At 49.0% G+C, this 18,862-nt stretch overlaps 1 protein-coding gene across 5 annotated transcripts in view; it reads right to left on the reverse strand.

Moving 5' to 3' along the window:
* NTRK3 (neurotrophic receptor tyrosine kinase 3) overlaps positions 1-18,862 on the reverse strand; it is a 391,483-nt gene that overhangs the window by 273,389 nt on the left and 99,232 nt on the right. For all 5 annotated transcript variants that reach the window (XM_072799286.1, XM_072799279.1, XM_072799295.1 and 2 more), the window contains one exon: positions 2,210-2,278. In XM_072799286.1, the coding sequence (XP_072655387.1) occupies positions 2,210-2,278 (69 nt within the window). The remainder of the gene's footprint in view (positions 1-2,209; positions 2,279-18,862) is intronic.

The following is an 18,862-nucleotide window of genomic DNA, read 5'->3' on the forward strand; positions in this document are numbered from 1 at the left end:
TTTCACATCCAATGATTTTTTTAGAAGGAGCACTGAACGTTTTCTCAGTAATTCAGCCAACTGCAGACTCCAGATGTCCCCCAGAGAGATGCTGTCCCTCGCCTCTTGAGGTGAAGGCACAGGCATTCAGGGAGAACCAGACACAAGACTCCCAAGAAAGAGAGCCCCCAGTTAGCTCCTTTATGGCAGAGGCCCTGACTAGTTCTAGGCCAACATAAGAAAGAACTGCAATCATGCACTTTCCGAGAATTATTGCAGAACCGATCCTTGAATTGGAAACAGATTTTAAGAGGCTGAGAGACAGCTAAGTATAGTGGTCAAGACCTTGAGTCCATATGCTACCACTTGGTTAATGGGTAACTCGAAACAAGGTACTTAACCTTGCTAAGTACCTCAGTGTCCCCCAGTATGAAGTGATAGTAATAATTCCTACCGGATAAACTATTACAAGAATTAAATTAAATAACGTACATAATTCGAGAGATTGATTGGCAAAACGCCTAGCACAGAGTCAGATCTCAGAAATCGTTGTTAGTAGTGATCCAAGCAGTCATAGTCATTTAGTGCTAAGGTTTTTTTTTCCCACCTACAAAGATGGGAATGAATACAAAGAATCAAGTCTAAAGGTCTGGCATTTAGCTGTCTGTGACATCAGTGATATCATCTAGCTTTTCAGTGTTGTATAAACAGATAAGTATATACTTACCTTTTTCCACATTTGGTTAGTTTTTAATTGATGTACCTCAGAATCTCAGCTCTATGTGACTAAAGAACTATGGTCACCACATCTATGTGCCCATACCAGAGGAGTAGCCCAGAAGGAGGCACAAAATCCTCAGAAAGGCAGGCAACCCATAGCAGTATTGTCCTAAACTCTCCGACACTGTTGACATCACTTCTATACTTCTTGGCCCTAGAATGGCCTTTCAAACAATCATGGGCATTCAGGTCCATGAAGATAAGTAGGGTATACAAGGCCATCATCAGGTAATGGGTTATTGGGTCCCTGGATGTAAATGTTCCCCTCCCTGACCAGCTGGATTGGAAAAGCTAAGATTATGACTCATCCATGAACTCAGGTCTTCCCAGGTGGAGGGAGGACAAGTTGAAAGGCCAACTGCATGGGCAGAGATCCAAGGCCACTACTACTTCTTGGGAAAGATAATGAAGCAACCTGCATTCAGTGAATTTAAATCTGAGTCACTAAGTAAAAGGGAACACATGAGCAGTGTCTCTGGAACCCTGACTCCCTAATTTCATCCATGCCTCAATTCCTTTCCAATTTATGCCTTGATTTGTCCCTCACCGTAATACACTGCCCTTCATGCACAGAGATGACCCCGATGACTCACACATCAACATGACTTGTTTTTTCCAGCAGTGGTCAGGAATTTTCACTCATCCATCCAACGTGGGTTTGCACACAATGGCTGGAGGGGATAGGGGTGCACCTATCAGCCTTTGAAGGTAGCAAGACCAAGAAGTCCATAGGCACATTGAATAAATATATGGACTTGCCTCCCACCCCCTCCACCATCAGGATGCTCATAAGCAAGCCAAATAGGCTAACAAAAGATTAGCAGTGCTGGAAAGAACATGCAATCTAAAGTCAGAGGCCTGGGTTCAAGTCCTAGGTCAGCCAATCCTTAACAGTGAAATCTTGGCTGTGTCTCAATTTGCCTTTTGGAAGTTCAGAACCCTCACCTTAAAATGAAGAGATATATTTTATATTGGAGATAGTATAATAACACTTATCTCCCATAATGCTCATGATGATTAAACTAAAGTCATATAAATGAAAGTACGCCTGATAACCTACAAAATCCTACATTATGAATGTTATTTTTTATAAACTGATACATACTCTTTAGTTAAATATAAATACTATTATTACTACATATCTGTTACGTAGACACAGAACTAGGTCCTGCCCAGAGATAACATTCCTGTCTTCTTCAGAAATGTGCCAGAAAGAGCATCAGAAATCAAGCAACAGGGTGCCCCACTCTCACTGAACATGGTACACTCTGTCACCCAACCTAAGGAGCCCATTTCAAGTGTACACCCAATCACTAAACATGGTATACTCTGTATTACCCAACCCAAGGAACCCTTTCAAGTGCATGCCCAACCTCAGATGGTTCCACTTCTCCCCACCCAACCTCTACCACCACTCTACTACTTGGATGGCCTTCAAGACCAAACTTACAATTCTCGAAGACTCAGTGTCTGGAAGAGCTGCCATGAGAGTGTGGTGAGCCGGTTACTCGATAGGTTTCTGCAAGAGTGACAAATACAGGAGAAATTAAGGGACAGATCTGGCACATGAAAAACCCTCTTGGTAGTGAGCCTGGTTACTTCACAGAAGCCTGGCTTTGCTGTTCTTCTCTCTTGTTCCATTCTGCTAAAGGTTTATCTGCCAGTAGTCAAGGCCACAGATGAGGTTTGGAAAGGATTTCAAAGAAAGGAAAGGGAGATTTTACAAATGTTAAAAAAAAAAGGTCTTGGTCATTTTCCCACATCTTGTGACCAAAATAAAGGTTCAGGGAACCTTTTGGAGGCCACTCTCCCACAGGGGGACAGAGCTCTCAGGATACACAAGCCAATAAGCATTCTTTTTCATTTTTATCATTGAGATTTCACTAACATTAAAAAGAACCTGTGAATATTTAATGTATACATCTTGATGAATTTCAAGGTAAGTGTGTGTGTACCCATGAAAATGTCACCATAAACATGCCATTAACTTAAGCATCAACTCTAAAAGTTTCCTCCTTCTCTCTCTTTTCTTTTTTTTGTAATAACCATTAATTTAAGATATAATCTCAACAAATTTTTAGGTATACGATACAGTATCATTAATGACCTGCTATATACTGTACATCTCTAGGACTTACCTTGTGTAAGTGAAACGATATATGCGTTTACCAACAAGCATTCTTAATATTCACAATAGTGAAAAAAACTCTGCAGGTCACCTCCAATTTCTTCTATCCAGTCCCTCCCCCAGCAAAGAGGCCCATCAATGATCAAGACATCAGCCTTTTGTTCACACTTCTGTTCTCCTCCTAATGGCTATTTAATTGTTCTCATTAAAATGTACAGGGGAAAGGAGTAGCCATTAGTCTTCCAAATAATAGAAGAAACACGCCCACAGTTATCACTTTGCCAGTCTCAACAAACAACTTCTGATGTGATAACAGCCCTTCAAGGCAGCAGTTAGACACTGCTGGAGTCCAAGTGACACCCCAGGAACTCTACTCCCGCACTGATGAAAATGGATGGCTGTACGGATGCCATGTAGGTAAATATCTATACACACACACACACACACAAGCATGCATGTATTTGTGTCTATTAAACATGCAGGTGATAAATGCAAGCACAGACTCTTGTTTATATGCACACATATACGCTGACACACACACCTCTACTTGGATGATTTCTACTGCAGACATTTGGGGAGAATCAAACGCAGGCTACCGGTAGAGTGGACGAATGAGAAGGTCCCTCTGAAACTTACATTCAAGTTATAAATGAGTAAGCAAGAGAACTACAGTCTGCCACGAATAGAAGGGGGGTACAAGAAAGTGATGCCATAACCCGTGTGGGAGAAGGAGACAGCTCCTTTATGCAGGAGCTTAAAGAGGTGCCTTCCAAGAGGGTAACATCAAGCTGAGGCCAGAGTGAGACTGAGCCAGTGCCAAGGTTGGAGAATTCTGGGCAGTGGACACAAGAAGAGCAAAGGCAGAAAGGTGACCAGTGAGGAAGGAGGTAGGGGAGGGCGGTCAGGGGTTAGGAGGAGAGGGGAGAGCCACAACTACCTTGCTGGCCATGGTGAGGACCTTGGATTTTATTTTAAGGAGCAACGGGAAGGCATTGGATGGCTTTAAGGAGGGAAGTGACATAATCTAATTACCAAGACTGAAAGCTGGCAGAGGAGTTAGGAGGCTGTTACTGAGGAAGGGGATTAGGAGAAGGAGGCAGGTGGATTCATTCAGGGGGTGGGGGTGGGGATGGAGAGCTCACCGCCAGAACTGGGTTCTGAATTGGGTCTGGGAAAGGATGGAGGAAGATACTAGCAACTAGGCGAGCAGCCAGGTCACTTAATGAGAGGCTGTAAAGGGGTCATATCTGGGGATGGGGTTAGGATCAAGAGCCTCCCCTTGCAAATACTTAGTTTGAGATGCCTGTTAGACATCCAGAGAGACAAATCAACTAGCCTGTTGGATACATGGGTCTGGAGGTCATAGAGAAGTCCAGGCCGGTGGGATCACAGAGAGTATACACAGCCCTCAGAGGGGCAGATAGCAGACACAAGGACAAACCAGGGACAGGGCTTCCTCTTAGCACCTGAAGCAGCCAGACCCTTGGTGACAGTCAGTGACTATGTTAGGAAGGCAACACCTATTCTGTGGGTGCAGGGGGCTGGTGGACAAAGGAAGGGGACCCCAGGCTTCCTGTGCCACTCCCCCTACACCCGGCACTCTGTACAGAGTCCTCAAGCCTGCACAGCGCTGTCTAGGGTAGGCCTCCCACATCCCAATTCCTGCCCGCGGAAAGAAGAGCCCAATTCCTGCCCACGGAAGGAAGAGTAATACACGTGACTCACCAAAAGCTCATAAACCTTAACCTGCCCACATGCTCAGCTTCACAAAACCCTCCCACTGGTCCGTCTTGTGTCTACAAACTTCCTTCATCCACCGGTGATCAGAAGGAAACGGTGATAAAGGAGGACCTGCATGGTGACCACTTAAGGACATCAGTGGGGTGCAGCTCCCCGACCCACCTCCTGTTCAAGGAGGGCTGAAGCAAGGATCAGGGGCACACACCCAGTGAGTGGCTGACTTGACACTAGGTTTTGCCCCTGGAGCTCAGACCTCTCAGTCAAGGACACCCGAGTCAAGGACACTCCCCACCTCAGGAGTCCCCATTACCTTTAGCTTCTTAGCTTCTATTTGTTTCAGCAAGTGCGAATGACTCACCCAGGTAGAAGTCTTCTGTTTTGTTTTCCTGGCTCACTGTCTACACACGACTACAGCAGTGGCAGCAGAATCAGATAAAGCCCATCTGCTTTATGTCATCTCTGCCTCACCCTAGCACCACCTTGAACAGAACCCCCAGGTCTACAACGGAGCAGTACCCCATGAGAGTCAACAGCCGGGAACCCCAGATTCCCTGAGCCCTCAGAAGCAGCCTCGCCTGCCTCTCCCCCCCACCTCGCAGCAAGAAGCAGGGCAATAGCCCGGAAAACAAGAGTAATCCAGGTGAAGTGGGGACCCTGCCCATCTCTGAGGAAGGACCAGCCTCGGGGTGTGTCAGGGGTTCCTGGGGAGCCTGAGGCAGGGATCAGCCTGCCAGCAATGTCCTTTCACAAAGGTCATGTTTTGCTATGTTAGGCAGAAATGTCATGAGAAAATTGGATTCTAGAAGAAAGAAAATAACAGGCATTCTGGGCAAATAAAGAATAAGAAATAGCATTATCTCCTTATTACAAATTGGAGGGGGGAGGGAATCTGGGACATTCAGCAAGGGGGAGGTGGGCCCCCTGTTCTCCTGAGTGGGGGGGGGGGGGGTCCTGGCTTCATCTCTTTCCTGCCACACCCTCCACACCCCACCCAGAAGAGAAAGGACCCCTGGATTAGTCCAGTTCTTCAGGCAGATGGAGCGGCCACTGCAATACTCACGGGGTCTGTCCAGGACTAAAAACTCCCCTCCTCCCCAGCTGCCCCCCTGGGACACAGCCCACCTTCTCTCATTGGAGGGATGCCTGCCCTCCCTCCTTCTGCAGCCGGGCCACTCCCCTCTGCTCACACCTTCCTGCCTTGCTGAACTACCAGGACAAGCAGCAGCTGCCCTTCACCAAGGGCTTATGAAACACCAGGCACTGTGTTCAGCACTTTTACATTCATGACTTCATTTAATATGTACAGCAACTGTCCTGGGCAGGTGTTACCATAATCTCCACGGTCGAGCTGAACAGGTCTGAGTGGCCTTAATGCAAAGACTCCATCAACAAGCAACAAGCCAACACATGCAGGAACATCTGCAACCAACACACAGACATGTCAATTCCCAGGTTCCCACACACCCCTCGGCGTCAGATGCCAGAGACAGCGACACCATGGCACGACACAAGTCCCTTGAGGAGTGCAGTGCACACAATCCATACCACTGTGCATGGTGCCTTGCCACAGACACACGGGGGAGCGATCTAGTCCCAGAGACAAATATATACACAAAAGACAAGTAAGGCAAGTGCACAGCCACCACAAGACAAGCAGGACACACCTCTGGCCATCCTGCCCTCACAGGCATTTATTTATAAATGTTGACAGTGCGGGGAAATGGGGACGCTAAGACAAGGAGCTTTAATAGTCTTACCACCCATTCAGAACTCACTACCCCTGATTTTCCTCCCGGCTCGTACCTCACTTGTATTCACCTGCCACCAAGAATTGATGGGCCGGTTATCCCACTCATCAGACCAGGGCCCATCCTGCCTCTGGGCCCCACGGCAGCCTCTTCCCTAACAGATCCATTTTCTCCCAGCTCTGACTTTTGCTTGGGTCAATGGCCAGTTTCCCAGCCACCTGACCACGGGAATTAATTTGGTGAGCAAGATTTTTACGAGATGATGCATCAAACACTTTCCCAACACCAGGCTCCGCGACACTGCCCCCGTATCCCTCATCTGAGACTTCCAAAACAAAGCCATTAATTCTGTCCTGCACTACTGGCTCTCTCACAGCCCCAGCTCCGGGGCCCAGAGTAATGAACAATGACGACGCGGCCACTGGGGGCTCTGGGAACAGGGAGCCAGACACGCAGATGGCCAGAATCTGACCCAGAAGAAGGACAGGGATGAGATGGCTCTTCCTGTGTTAACTCCTTGGTGAACACGGGTCCTTCCAGGCTGAACACCTCAGCACAGTAAGCGGTCCCACGATCTTCCTAAAGGAGTCAACTGACTGCAGCAGGATAGATCCCATGATTGGGGAGGATGTCACCCTCCAGCCTGGGAGCACTACTGTCCAACAAAAGAATCACTCAAGATAGACCCTGGTGTCAAGAAAAGCCAATCAGAGGACTTCCTCTGTCACCCAAGAGACAGCACATCCTTGGGGGCTGGGACTTGAGAAGGGGACACGGAGCCCCACCCACAGGTGATCCTGAAGATGGGAGACTTTGTGGACTTCCTGGATGTACAGTGTGGCTGACATGTGGAAGTGCCTCCACCTCCACTGGCAGAGGCAGGCCCAGGGGGCAGGAGATGTTTCAGGACTCGAGCATGTAGGGGATCGTTGGTGCCAAGTGCCCTGCCATTCCTGTGCTATTTATTATGCCTGACTGCTGCATCATGCCCGGCTCAGCCCGGTGCCCTCACCTCCTCATGTCCACACCAAGGACCCTTTGTTGGGTCTGCCCCGCCCCTACTTCAGCTCCTGGGGGCTCACTCCACCTCCGCACCCTCTCTCTCCCCTTCGCTTTGGTTTTGTCTTCTGCAGTTATGGGTTAAATTGTATCCCCTTCAAAATTCCTATGTTGACATCCAATGCCTCAGAATGAGGTTAAATGAGGTCACTGAGATAAACCCTAATTCAATAGCACGAGTGTCCCTCTGAGAAGATATGAGGACGCAGACACACATAGAAGGAGACCGGGTGAAGACATGGGGAGAAGACACCCATCTACAAGCCAAGGAGGCAGACTTTAGAAGAAACCGACCCTGCAGACACCTTCATCTTGGACTTCCAGCTTCTAGAACCATGGGAAATAAGTTTCTGTTGTTGAAGTCACCAAGATCTCTGCTACTCTGTTATAGCAGCTCAAGCAAACTATATACCTGTCCCCACTGCCTCTTTTTTTCTTCTTTTATTGACCCCCAGCCCTGACAGCCAAGCTGGCTGCCCAACTGGGGCCCCTGAAAGGCTCAGTGCCAAGGTGCTCTAGGGAACCAGCTTCCCAACCACGGTCCCTACTAAAGGACCACTGCTAAGATCTAACTTGGCATCTGTCCACCTGCTCAGCTCCCCTCTGGGCACAGGCAGTGTCCTTCCACAAAAGATTGATAAAAGAGAGAACTGAACTTCTAGTGATGCCCACCTGGCCCTACTCTGGCCACCGTGTCAGCTGGGGAGGAGGGCCAGGCAGCTTAAGTCCCAGCCTCAGTCTGGAGGCCCAGAGGTCTGTCTCCTCCTCCCTGACTTGGAACCTGGCAGCACGAACAGCCCCTTCCTCAGGAAGTCACCCCCATGGCCTGCCCTTCACCAAGCATCCAGCCTGGGGAGCAGCCTCCTTTAGGACTCACCCTACAGATGGCCTCGGGAACTTCCTTTCTGTTCCCTGACACCCAGTCCCATTATCTGAGCTGCTTTGCAGGGTGCAGCATAACCAGGGTGGGCTATCCTTGGGGATCAGCTTTTCTAGGACACCAGAAGGTGCCAGCTTCTCACTTTGAGTCCCTGACCCCTCTTCTCCATCCTCCCAGAGCTGGGTGGGAGCTGTGCTGGGAGGAGCCCCATGCACCCCTGCTCTGCGTCCCCGAGGAAGCCATGGAAGCGGCTGGAACCAGGGCTATCCTCAGGAGGAGTCTCAGCCTGGTCCACCCCAGAAGTATGTCCAGTGTCTGGGCAGCAGGTGACTGATGCCTTGAGGGTGGGGGAAATGCCCACTCCTAACTGCCCCACCACCCCCACAGGGTCACTCATGGAGAAGCTGGGGCACGGAAGGTAAAGGGGGGTCCCCTATATCCCCCACAAGTCCTCTTATATGTGCATAAATACATGGGATGTTAATGGAGGCCCGCCCCCACATTGCCATCACTATGTGATAGTCCATTGTCTCCTCTCCTGGCCCTCCACCCTCTTCCTCTATTTATTTTACACCTTTTTTTGGGGGGGGGGGGTTCCACCCTGAACCCTCAGACCCCCTTCCAGGTTCCTGTTTACAGGTCCCATGCCCTTTCTCTGGGACTTGGATGTGAAATCTGTTTTAGTAAACCCTTTGGAATAAGGGGGGGGGGGGGCAGAAAGAAAAGAAAAGAAAAGAAAAGAAAAGAAAAGAAAAGAAAAAGAAAAAGAAAAAGAAAAAGAAAAAGAAAAAGAAAAAGAAAAAGAAAAAGAAAAAGAAAAAGAAAAAGAAAAAGAGAAGAAGAACACGGAGGACCAGGAGTGTGTTCAGCTGCAGCCCAAAGATGAAGGTGGCTTCTCCTAGAGGACCCATTTCACTGCTTGCAAAGGCCCTATTCTGAATACTGTACCAGCTCAGAGCACCAACCACAGCTAACCAGAACAGCAGAGGTCAAGCCCCTTCTTGGATCTTGCAGGCTCCTAGGAGCTGTGGCTTGCTGGCTGCATCCATCATGATCTAAATCTTCCTTCATCCAAGAAGGCAGCATTCTAAAAGGTGAAATTCTGGGGGTGCCTGGGTGGCTTGGTTGGTTAAGCATCTGCCTTGGGCTCAGGTCATGATCCCAGGATCCTGGAAGATCTCTGGGGTCCTGGGATTGAGCTCCTTGAGCAGGGAGCCTGCTTCTCCCTCTGTCTCTCCCCCCATTTGTGTTCTCTCTCTCTCTCTCTCTCTCTCTCAAATAAACAAAATCTTTTAAAAAATTTTAGAAAGGTGCAACTCTTCCTTCTTTGACAAATGCTGTCCTCTTGGCAATCTCTCTGTGCTCCTTTCATTTTCCCCATAAAAGAAACATCTCCTCAGTCTTCTTGGAAACAGCCAATTCCTTCCTCTGTCACCCCATACCAGGATTCTTCTGAAATTGCTGAAGAATCTGGAGGAAAGTTCAAGAAAGGAGACACCTCCCCCCTTCCCGAGGCAGCAGCAACTCCATATAGAGTTTGTTGTAAAGGAATCAACCGACCACAGAGAAGGAGGATGCCAGTCCACTGCCCACTTCTCTAAGAGCCAGGGCATGTATGCTTCATTGACCTTGACCTTGAGACTTTGTGTGCAGTCGGCTCCACACCAGAGGTGAATGCAGCCCACCATGAGGAGCAGTTAAGGTGGCTGCCACCAAGCTCTTTGGGATGAACTGGTGGGAAGAGAGGAAGCACCATGCAATAGCATCCCCAAGATCTGCTGCCAGCCACCAAGGAGGCTCTATGAGCCAACCTCTTAAAACCCAGTGCCTGGGACAAGGAAGCAGGGGCTGTCACCCAATGTTCCTCTTGAAGACCAAGAAATATTTTTCTACATCATTGATATATTTGCTTTTCCCTCAATTAAATTGCTGTAAAAGGGGGTGGGGGTTAAAGCCATTTGAGCCATTTTTATTCAGCTAAATTACACTGGATGGCTCATTTAATGAACTTTAATGAAGCCAAAATGCTTTCTCTAATCAAATCTCCAGTGACGTGACTGGTGTCTTGACCTTAGATCAGGAGACTGGATGCAGCTTTTCTACAAGACCCTGTGCTGGACTGAACCAGGGTTTCCCAGAGAATGTTCCCAGGGAATCTGAAGTCTGCAGTACATTAATGGATATGACAAGGGGGAAAAAAAATCATGTTGCTTGAAAAATGTGGTTTTAAACCAATTAAACAGGCTTATTTACTGCAGAACTTCTCAGAGCCTTTATTAAGAGACAGATCTGACCTACTGAGTCCCAGTCTTATTAGACCACAGAACCTTCTCTATCGAGCATCTAGCAAAAACATCACCCCATAAAACATGCAGAAATGATGGTTGTGGTAAGAAATAGGTATTTGCTTTTGCTCCAGGGTTCTTGGCTCACAGCTGCCTTGGAATTTCTTGAGCAGTAAGAGAGATGGCAGCATCTTTTGTTATAATATTTGATCTCTTGTCCTCAGCTCCTGAGATTGCTTCAGAAAATGAGGTGACTTTTAAAAGCCCCTGAAGATGGGGGCTGGTTGCCAAGGGAACCAACCATGTAGAGAGGATTAGAACTTTCAGTCCCACGCCCCGATTTCTAGAAAGGGGAGAAGGAGCAGAGGTTGAATCAATCACCAATGGCCAATGATGGAATCTAACAAGCCTATATATAATATAGTCCCCATAAAAACCCCATAAAAAAAGGGGGACTGGGGATCCCTGGGTGGCGCAGCGGTTTGGCGCCTGCCTTTGGCCCAGGGCGCGATCCTGGAGACCCGGGATCGAATCCCACGTCGGGCTCCCGGTGCATGGAGCCTGCTTCTCCCTCTGCCTGTGTCTCTGCCTCTCTCTCTCTCTCTGTGTGACTATCATAAATAAAAAATAAATAAATAAATAAATAAATAAAAAAGGGGGACTGGGGTTTGATGAACCAGAACACTGCCACATGCCACCATACCAGACCCCAAACTCCACAAGGATGAAAGCTCCTTTGTTCAGGACCTGGCCTTATGTATCTCTTCATCTGGCTGTTGATTTGTACTCTTTAATATCCTTTGTAATAAACCGGTAATCTAGCGAGTAAATTAGTTTCCTGAGCTCTGTGAGCCACTCTAGCAAATTAATCGAACCCAAGGAGGGGGTCATGGGAATGTGTGATTTACAGCCAGGCTGTCAGAAGCACCAGTAACAACCTGGATTTGGGACTGGCATCTGAAGTGGGGACTGAGCCCTCACCCTGTGAGATCTGATGCTGTCTCTGGGTAGACAGTGTCAGAATCGAGTTGAATTGCAGGACACCCAGCTGGTGTCCCAGAATTGCTTGGTGGCATGTGGGGGGGGGGGGGGTGGAGGGACACACATTCGAATCGGGTGCAGAATCATTCATCATTGAGCACAGGGGTCAGCAAGCTATTGTCTGCAGGCCAGCTCTCTGTTTTTGTAAATAGTTTTTTGGAACACAGCCACATCCCTTCATTTGTGTGTTGTCTGTGTCCACATTCTAGGTGGAATGATGGTCCTCTAGATGTCCACATCCTAGTCCCCAGAATCTGTGAATAGACCAACTTCCGTGACAAAAGAGACTTTCCAGATGTAATTAAGAGTGTGAACCTTGAGATGAAAAAGTTATCCTTAATTATCCCCTCCTGGCCCCAATGTAATCACAGCATCCTCAGAAGTGGAAGAGGGGGACAGAGAGAAGGTCAGAGAGAGATGTGACTAGGGAAGACAGGAAAAGACTCGATGTGCTGGCTCTGACGATGGTGGAAGGCACCACAGGCCAAGGAATGTGCATTGTGTCTAGAAGCTGGAAGAGGCAATGAAACAAATTCTCCCCTAGAGCCTCCAGAAGGGACTCCAGCCTTGCAGACACCTGGATTATTAGCCCAGTGAGGACCATGCAGGTTCTAAGCTACACAGTGTACGGCAAGAAATTTGTCTTACAACGGTTAGGGTAATTTGTTATAGCAGCAACAGAAAACTCATACACCCTCAGAGCTTGCATTAGAGCCACAGAGGTGGGTAGCTATCACAGAAACCAGGTGGCCCACAAAGCCTAAACCACTTAGCACGTGGACCTTTACAGAAAAAGCGTGCCCGCCCTCACCCATAGAAATATAATACGAGCCATATATGCAAATTCAAACTTCCTAGTGGTCCATTTTAAAAAGTGAAAAGAGAGAGATCAAAGTAGTTGTATTCATACATTATGCTTAACTCAGTAATATATAAGGTATCATCAATTCATGTGATCAGCATAACAAATGCTGATGAGATAGTTCATATTCTTTTGTGTGCCTGTTACATGTTTGAAATCCACGTGTGCGTTACATTCACAATGCATCTCAGTTTGGACTGGCCACATTTCAAGGGCTTAAGACCCACGGATGGCAGCTCTAGACCATCTGTATAAGCCAGTCCCTGACTGAGGTCCTCAGTGGAGAGGAGCTGCCAACAGGTGGAGAAGGAAAAACTCTAATTCTCCGAAGTAAGGGCAGGTGCCCTTTCTCCAGATGCCGATCTGTCCCAGAACCCAGCAGACACAGGGCTTGCTGCATAGGAAGGAATCGCTCCAGTTGTCCCCAACTACACGCAACACCATGGAGAAGCTGCCAGTGTCCTCTCAAGCTGGAAAAGCTCGAGAAAGGCACAGTAATGAGGTGGAAATGGACCGTGGCCCAACACATGAGACACTGGGTGTGCTCGCTGGACTTTCAGAAGGCTCGGCCTACCTAATCCAGTCCAGACTCCACTTTGAAGTTCAAGTCTTTCCACACAATGACCTCAACTCCCTGCATCCAAGTACTCCCATCATCACCCACCTCCCTCCACATAACTAACCCTAAAGATGCCCCCCCCTCCATGAACAGAGCAGGGTCATTGGGCTGGCTGTACCCTGACAGCTCCCTGGCACATCCCCATCTCCACACCGCGGCTCCCAGCACCCTCCACACATTCATGCTCTGGCTCCCTGTCTCATAGACACAGCTCAGACAGTCCTAAGGATGGCCAGTGTCACTCATTCCAAAACCTTCTCACCCTCTTCTTCTTCCCAGGTCTTTTTGTCTGGGCCTCAGGCACAACCCATGTCTCAGACTACCAGCTTTGATGGACTGCTCTATATGTGTTGTCCTCCTCCCCCTGAAAACTGCTCTTCCTACAGGTGGAGAACCACTTCTTTTCAGCTAGAGAGACCTTACAGCCCTTAGAGCATAGTAAGTGATCAATAAAGGTACAGCAAGTTCAACTGAATTCTCACAGAACTTCAGCATCATGTGGGCCTGGGTGCTGGTCCTACCTCTCCTGCTTCTATGCTCTGTGACTCCTGGTGCTGTTACCTGACCTCACTGTTCATATGTAGATTGGGGATATGGAGACAGAGCCTGTCCCTTTGAGTCGCAGTGGTGATTAAATGGGCTATGGCAAACAGGGTGAAGTTGGCACCAGGCCTGGCCCTTGATAAATACAATCTATCATTGTTCAAGCATGGTGTCTCACCCCTTATCTGCCCATCTCCAGTCACTGCTGAAGCTACAAGCAGCCCAAGCCCATGAGTACAAGTGCCAGAGGCTCAGGCAATGACCCCCTGAACTCAAGCATCAACGAAACCTCCGTTCAACAAAAGAATACAGAAACTCATTTTAATGAGACAGCAAGCAGCATCTACCCCCCTAGAGATGTGTTGGTACCTGAACTCCAGCCCAGCCCAGCCCACTGGCCACATGCATGGGCAGAGCCTGAAGGCCCCACAGGTCCAGGGAAGATGCAGCCCTCACCATGTGGCTTAGAGGCCAAAGGTCTGGTGCCTGAGCTTACAAAACGCATTAGCAATAGCTCTGAGCCTTCATGCGGTCTGCTTCTCACCAGACTGAGACTATTCTGAGGGGTTCTGCTCCTTGGAAGTTTCTTTTCAGACAAATTAACCAAAAGCTAATTGCCCTGAAGCAGGAGAGCTCTCTCTGGAGCCCTAGGTCAGCGAGGTCTGACAGCCATGGGGCATTCCTTGCAGCAGTTCCCTCGGGGGGTGGGGGGGTACTGTTGCAGAAAAGGCCAGACCTGGCTCAGGGAGCCATGGCCCCACGACAGGCTCTGGTACATGAACAGTGATATGGGGACACTCATTTTTTTACTAAAGAGCTCTGTGACAACAGGAAAACAAAGACACAGAGAGAGCATCTGTGGAACAATCAAGAAACTAACCAGAAGCAAAGCAGAGACCATTGAGGGAGGAGGGAACCGTGGCGAATGTGGCTGCGGCCATGTGGGGGCTCGTGAGGAAAAAGCCATGCTCATGGTCAGAACCAAGGAACCTGAGTCTGGGAGCTGGCAAGGGGAGGGGGGGCAGGGGCAGCAGGAAGGCCACCGTGCTCTTCAAGATGCAGAAAGCATATTCCTGCTTGACCAGGTACCTAAGATCTACTCTGTTCTACTCTGTGGATCTCTGTTCTAAGATCTACTCTTGGGATGTGACAAAGATCTATGGCTCTCTCCAGAACAACGAAATTATGAGCAGAAAGGTGCTTTGGCCTATTTATAAAGAAACAGGATTAGGCCAACATTGCATCCGATCCCTCCTTTGAGATGACTGGCTGGAAGAAGCACAGGCCAGGGGTGGGTTTGGGGTTAGCATCTAGGGCATGGGTTCTCCAGCTCAATCTCTGGCATCACCTGGAGGCTGATGAAAACCAGGCAATCAGGCTCCAACTCCCAGAGTTTCTGATTCAGTAGGTCTGTTCTGGAATTTACATTGCTAAGCGGTTCCCAGGGGAAGTTGATGTGGCTGGTTTGGGAACCTCACTTCCAGAGCCACTGATGCAGTAAAATTCTGTCTTCCCAATGAGTTTACTTAGCCTATCAACTCCTCTGTCCTGAAAACCCAGATATCATACATGTAGGAGAGAATAAAACAGCCATGTGCCCAGATGTAAAGAGAAACTGTGTGAAGAGCTGAGGAATCCTCCAAAGAGCTCCTGGGAACAGATGCCACTGTTAATAACTAGAAAGGGGTGGAGGACTGCCAAGGGGGAGGTGTCGGAGGGCAGTCAGGAGAAGGGCTGGGACAGCTCTAGAAACCTACTAAAAGGAGCAGGTTGGGAGCCTGCTCAGCTGCCCAGTGTGGGGGGTCCCCTTGAGGCCAGAGGACACACCAAAAACCAGAGACCTTAGACCCAAGCCTGAGGTATTTTCCAAGAAGCTTGGAGCATGATGTCACCCACTAGGATGAAAGGGTCAACTGTGGCCACTCTCTCCAGAGGTGGCTTTGTGGACAGCTGCCTGAGGGCTTCGAGTACCTCTGACCCCCTTCCCAGACAAGAGCCTGTGTGTGGATTTAAAGAGCTATAGCTGATTGCTATCTACCTCCCTTCCAGCAGAGCCAGGAGGACACATGGATGCCACTGTTGCTTGGGGCCTTCTCATCTGCTGGGTTGGCCAGGAGACTGGGTTATGGAGACCATGTGAGGAAGTAGGTAACAGATTAGTTTTTAATATGGAATGTATGGGCAACTGGCATTGCAGGGAGGGCCGAGGCAGGCAGTGTGGTGGAGAGCTCATCATGTGCCTACTGGGAGGGGAGACCACAACCCACACGGCAGGCAGGAATTTTCAAAGTGTTGTCCTCAGACCAGCAGCATCAGCATTACTGGGGACTCATTAGAAATACACATTCTCAGGGCCCCAGCCCACTTGCTGAAGAGGTTCCACTTGCGGAACCTCTTAGGGTGAACCCAGCACCTTGCATTGTATCGGGCCCTTGAGGCAATGTTGGCTTCTGCTCCGGTTGTGAGAAGTGCTGGCATAGTGGCAAACAGCACAGACTTTGGAGCCAGACAGACAAGCCAGACTCTTGGCTCTGGCCCTCTTGATTATGTGACCCACCCTCCCCAACTCCAGAGAAAGTTACTGAACCTCTGTGGGTCCATCTCTTCATCCTGATCACAGAAGTCATTATAGTATCTGCCTATGGGGCAGCTGTAAGGATTAAGATGAATTAATGAGTGTCAACTGCCCAACATGGTGTTTGGCACACAGTAGGTGCTTGATGCATGGCCACTGGGGTGCAAGTGGTAGTAGTGACCGTAGCGACCACACACAGCAATTACTCTGGGCCAGCTTTCTTTAAAGATTTTACATAGAAGAGCTCACTTAAACACTACAACCCCATGAGGGACGTGCTACCACCACCACTACTACCATCACCATTTCCACTTTCCAAAGGGGAGATCATGGAGCAAAGAGTTTAGATCACTTGCCCTGGGTCAGCAGCTACTACAAGAGGGAGCCAAGATTTGAACCCTCACAGCCTGGCCACAGCCTGGCCACAGTCTGTGCTTCTTATCACCTACTAGTAGTAGCAGGAGGAGGCGTGTTACTGAGGTTCCACCTCTTACGTGTCCCATGACCTCTACCTTCCTGTGACCCACTAAGACAAAATCTTAGCCTTCTTAAGTCAAATTTGGAAAACTTTCCCCACCCCTAGGTCTGAGAGGACTGGAATTCTTGGGTCTCTGAAAGGAGGAATCAAATCAACTTTCCCACTGTGTCCCCTGGTCTAACTGGGACCATAGGTAAAGCCAAAAAGGATGGAGATCCACCTGCTAGCACTGAGGGACCCCCAAGGAGAGGTGTGGAGAGTCCTCACCCAGTGACGTCTTCCCCCTTTATCGCAGACCAGACCGACCACAGGCAGGGAGGGGTCTGGTGGAGTCATACACATAATAACATGCCCAGGGGTGGAATGCCCTGGGACACATCTCCAGAAGGCACGTGGGCAGATGTGAGGCACAACAAACCTGCTGAGCTGTCAATGAGTGGAGCACAGGTCAGCCATTTAGTGTGACTGGCTCATGCTGGGGGCCTGAGCACATTTGGGAGCACTGCTTCCCATTTTTGCCCTGCCCTCAAGCTGCTGAGGAATCGCCTCCACATACATTGAGACTTCAGAAGCAGCAAGCAAAATGGAAGCACAAAGAAATAACAGGGCTCCATGTCTGTATGACATGCTTGTACAGTAATGAAACCAGCAGCCCTTGGGATGAAGAATTCAACAAAAGACTCGGCCACAGGCCATGTCTCTTGGATCCTCCGAAGCACCAGCACTGTAGCAAACCGAAACAGAAAGCTTCCAGGAGGTTCTATCCTTGCTTGGCCCCCTTCTAGCTATATAGTTCTTAGCTCTTTTCAGCACTCTGAACCTCCTCTCTCCTCAGAAACAGGAGCAAAATCTCTACCACATTAGACAGTGGGAGTCAAATCAAATAATACACACAGATACCCCAAACAGTGGCCGTCATATATGGGCACTCCACAAAAACGGGGCTTTTATTCCCAGTAGAGACTCAGAAAGAACAAGGATGGTGAGATACCACAAATGTTAATGAGATAACTAAAGGGGGGGCACCCACCAGGGGAAGGGGAGGGACAAGGGGCAGGGCCCATGCTCAAGTTCCCAAACCCTCTGTGGCTTGTGGAGGGAGCCACCGCCACAGGAATAACAAAACAAGAAAACTCGCACCGGACAATGTGCTCAGCAGACGCTGCTAAATGGTTTCCAATTAATTAACTGATTACATGATAGAACAGAAGGGGATTCGAAAGAGTGCTGTTGACCTTTAAGAATAATTAATATATCAGGATAGCAAACTCATCCAAGGAAAATAATGAGGAACATTTTAATATTACAGTCAAAAGCTCTGGATGGGGAGGCAGATGGGCCTTTCCTAAGCAACGCCCGGGCTCTCTCCACCTCTTCTGGCTTCCTTATCTACCCACCACCTCCTGCCCAGCCTGAGACCTCTGGACTCCCCACCTCTGCACATGAGCACTGCTGCCCCGGCCTAGTCCTGTGGCCACTGTTTGCCAGGGCAATAATAGCAAAATAAGGAGGGCAGGGTGACAGGCTCCCCATACCATGAAATGGGAGGGTGGCTGCTGAAAGGGGCACGCAGCTCCCCCTTCACAGTACACGTGCGTACCTGGACGCAGTCTCTCCCCACCTAGTGCACTGCTGGGGTCAGCACCCAGACACGAGGTAGGTGCCCCTCCTCCCGGCTCCTGGCTCACACGGCAATTTCCCCGTCACAGCCCTGATGGAATACATGGTATTGTATCTGATGGCAAACAGCTCATACAGTCTGTGAGGTCACAGGCTCATCTATCTTAGTCACAGTTCTATTATTCCCAGCATCCAGCAACACAGTGTTGTTGAGTTGGTCTGAAATGAGTTCTCTGCCATGAACAGACTTGCTTGACATTCTGGATTCTCCCAGCATTTCTGGCAAATTCCTAATCACCCTCTAGGACTCTCTGAAATATCCTTCTTCCAAAAACCCTTCCTGACTGCCACATCCAGATTATTAGCTTTTCCCCACTCACAGGGCTCCAGAACAGCCAGTCCATCCTTTTAGCACTTGTCACACTGTCAGATAGTTTGTCAACAGTCTGGCTTCCTATTAGCCAGGAGACGCCCTAAGAGTAAAAACACAGCTTTTCTTAATCCCTTTGTATCCCTGATACAAGC

Source organism: Canis lupus, chromosome 2 (genome assembly GCF_048164855.1).
Source record: "Canis lupus baileyi chromosome 2, mCanLup2.hap1, whole genome shotgun sequence".
Taxonomy (NCBI): Eukaryota; Metazoa; Chordata; class Mammalia; order Carnivora; family Canidae; genus Canis; species Canis lupus.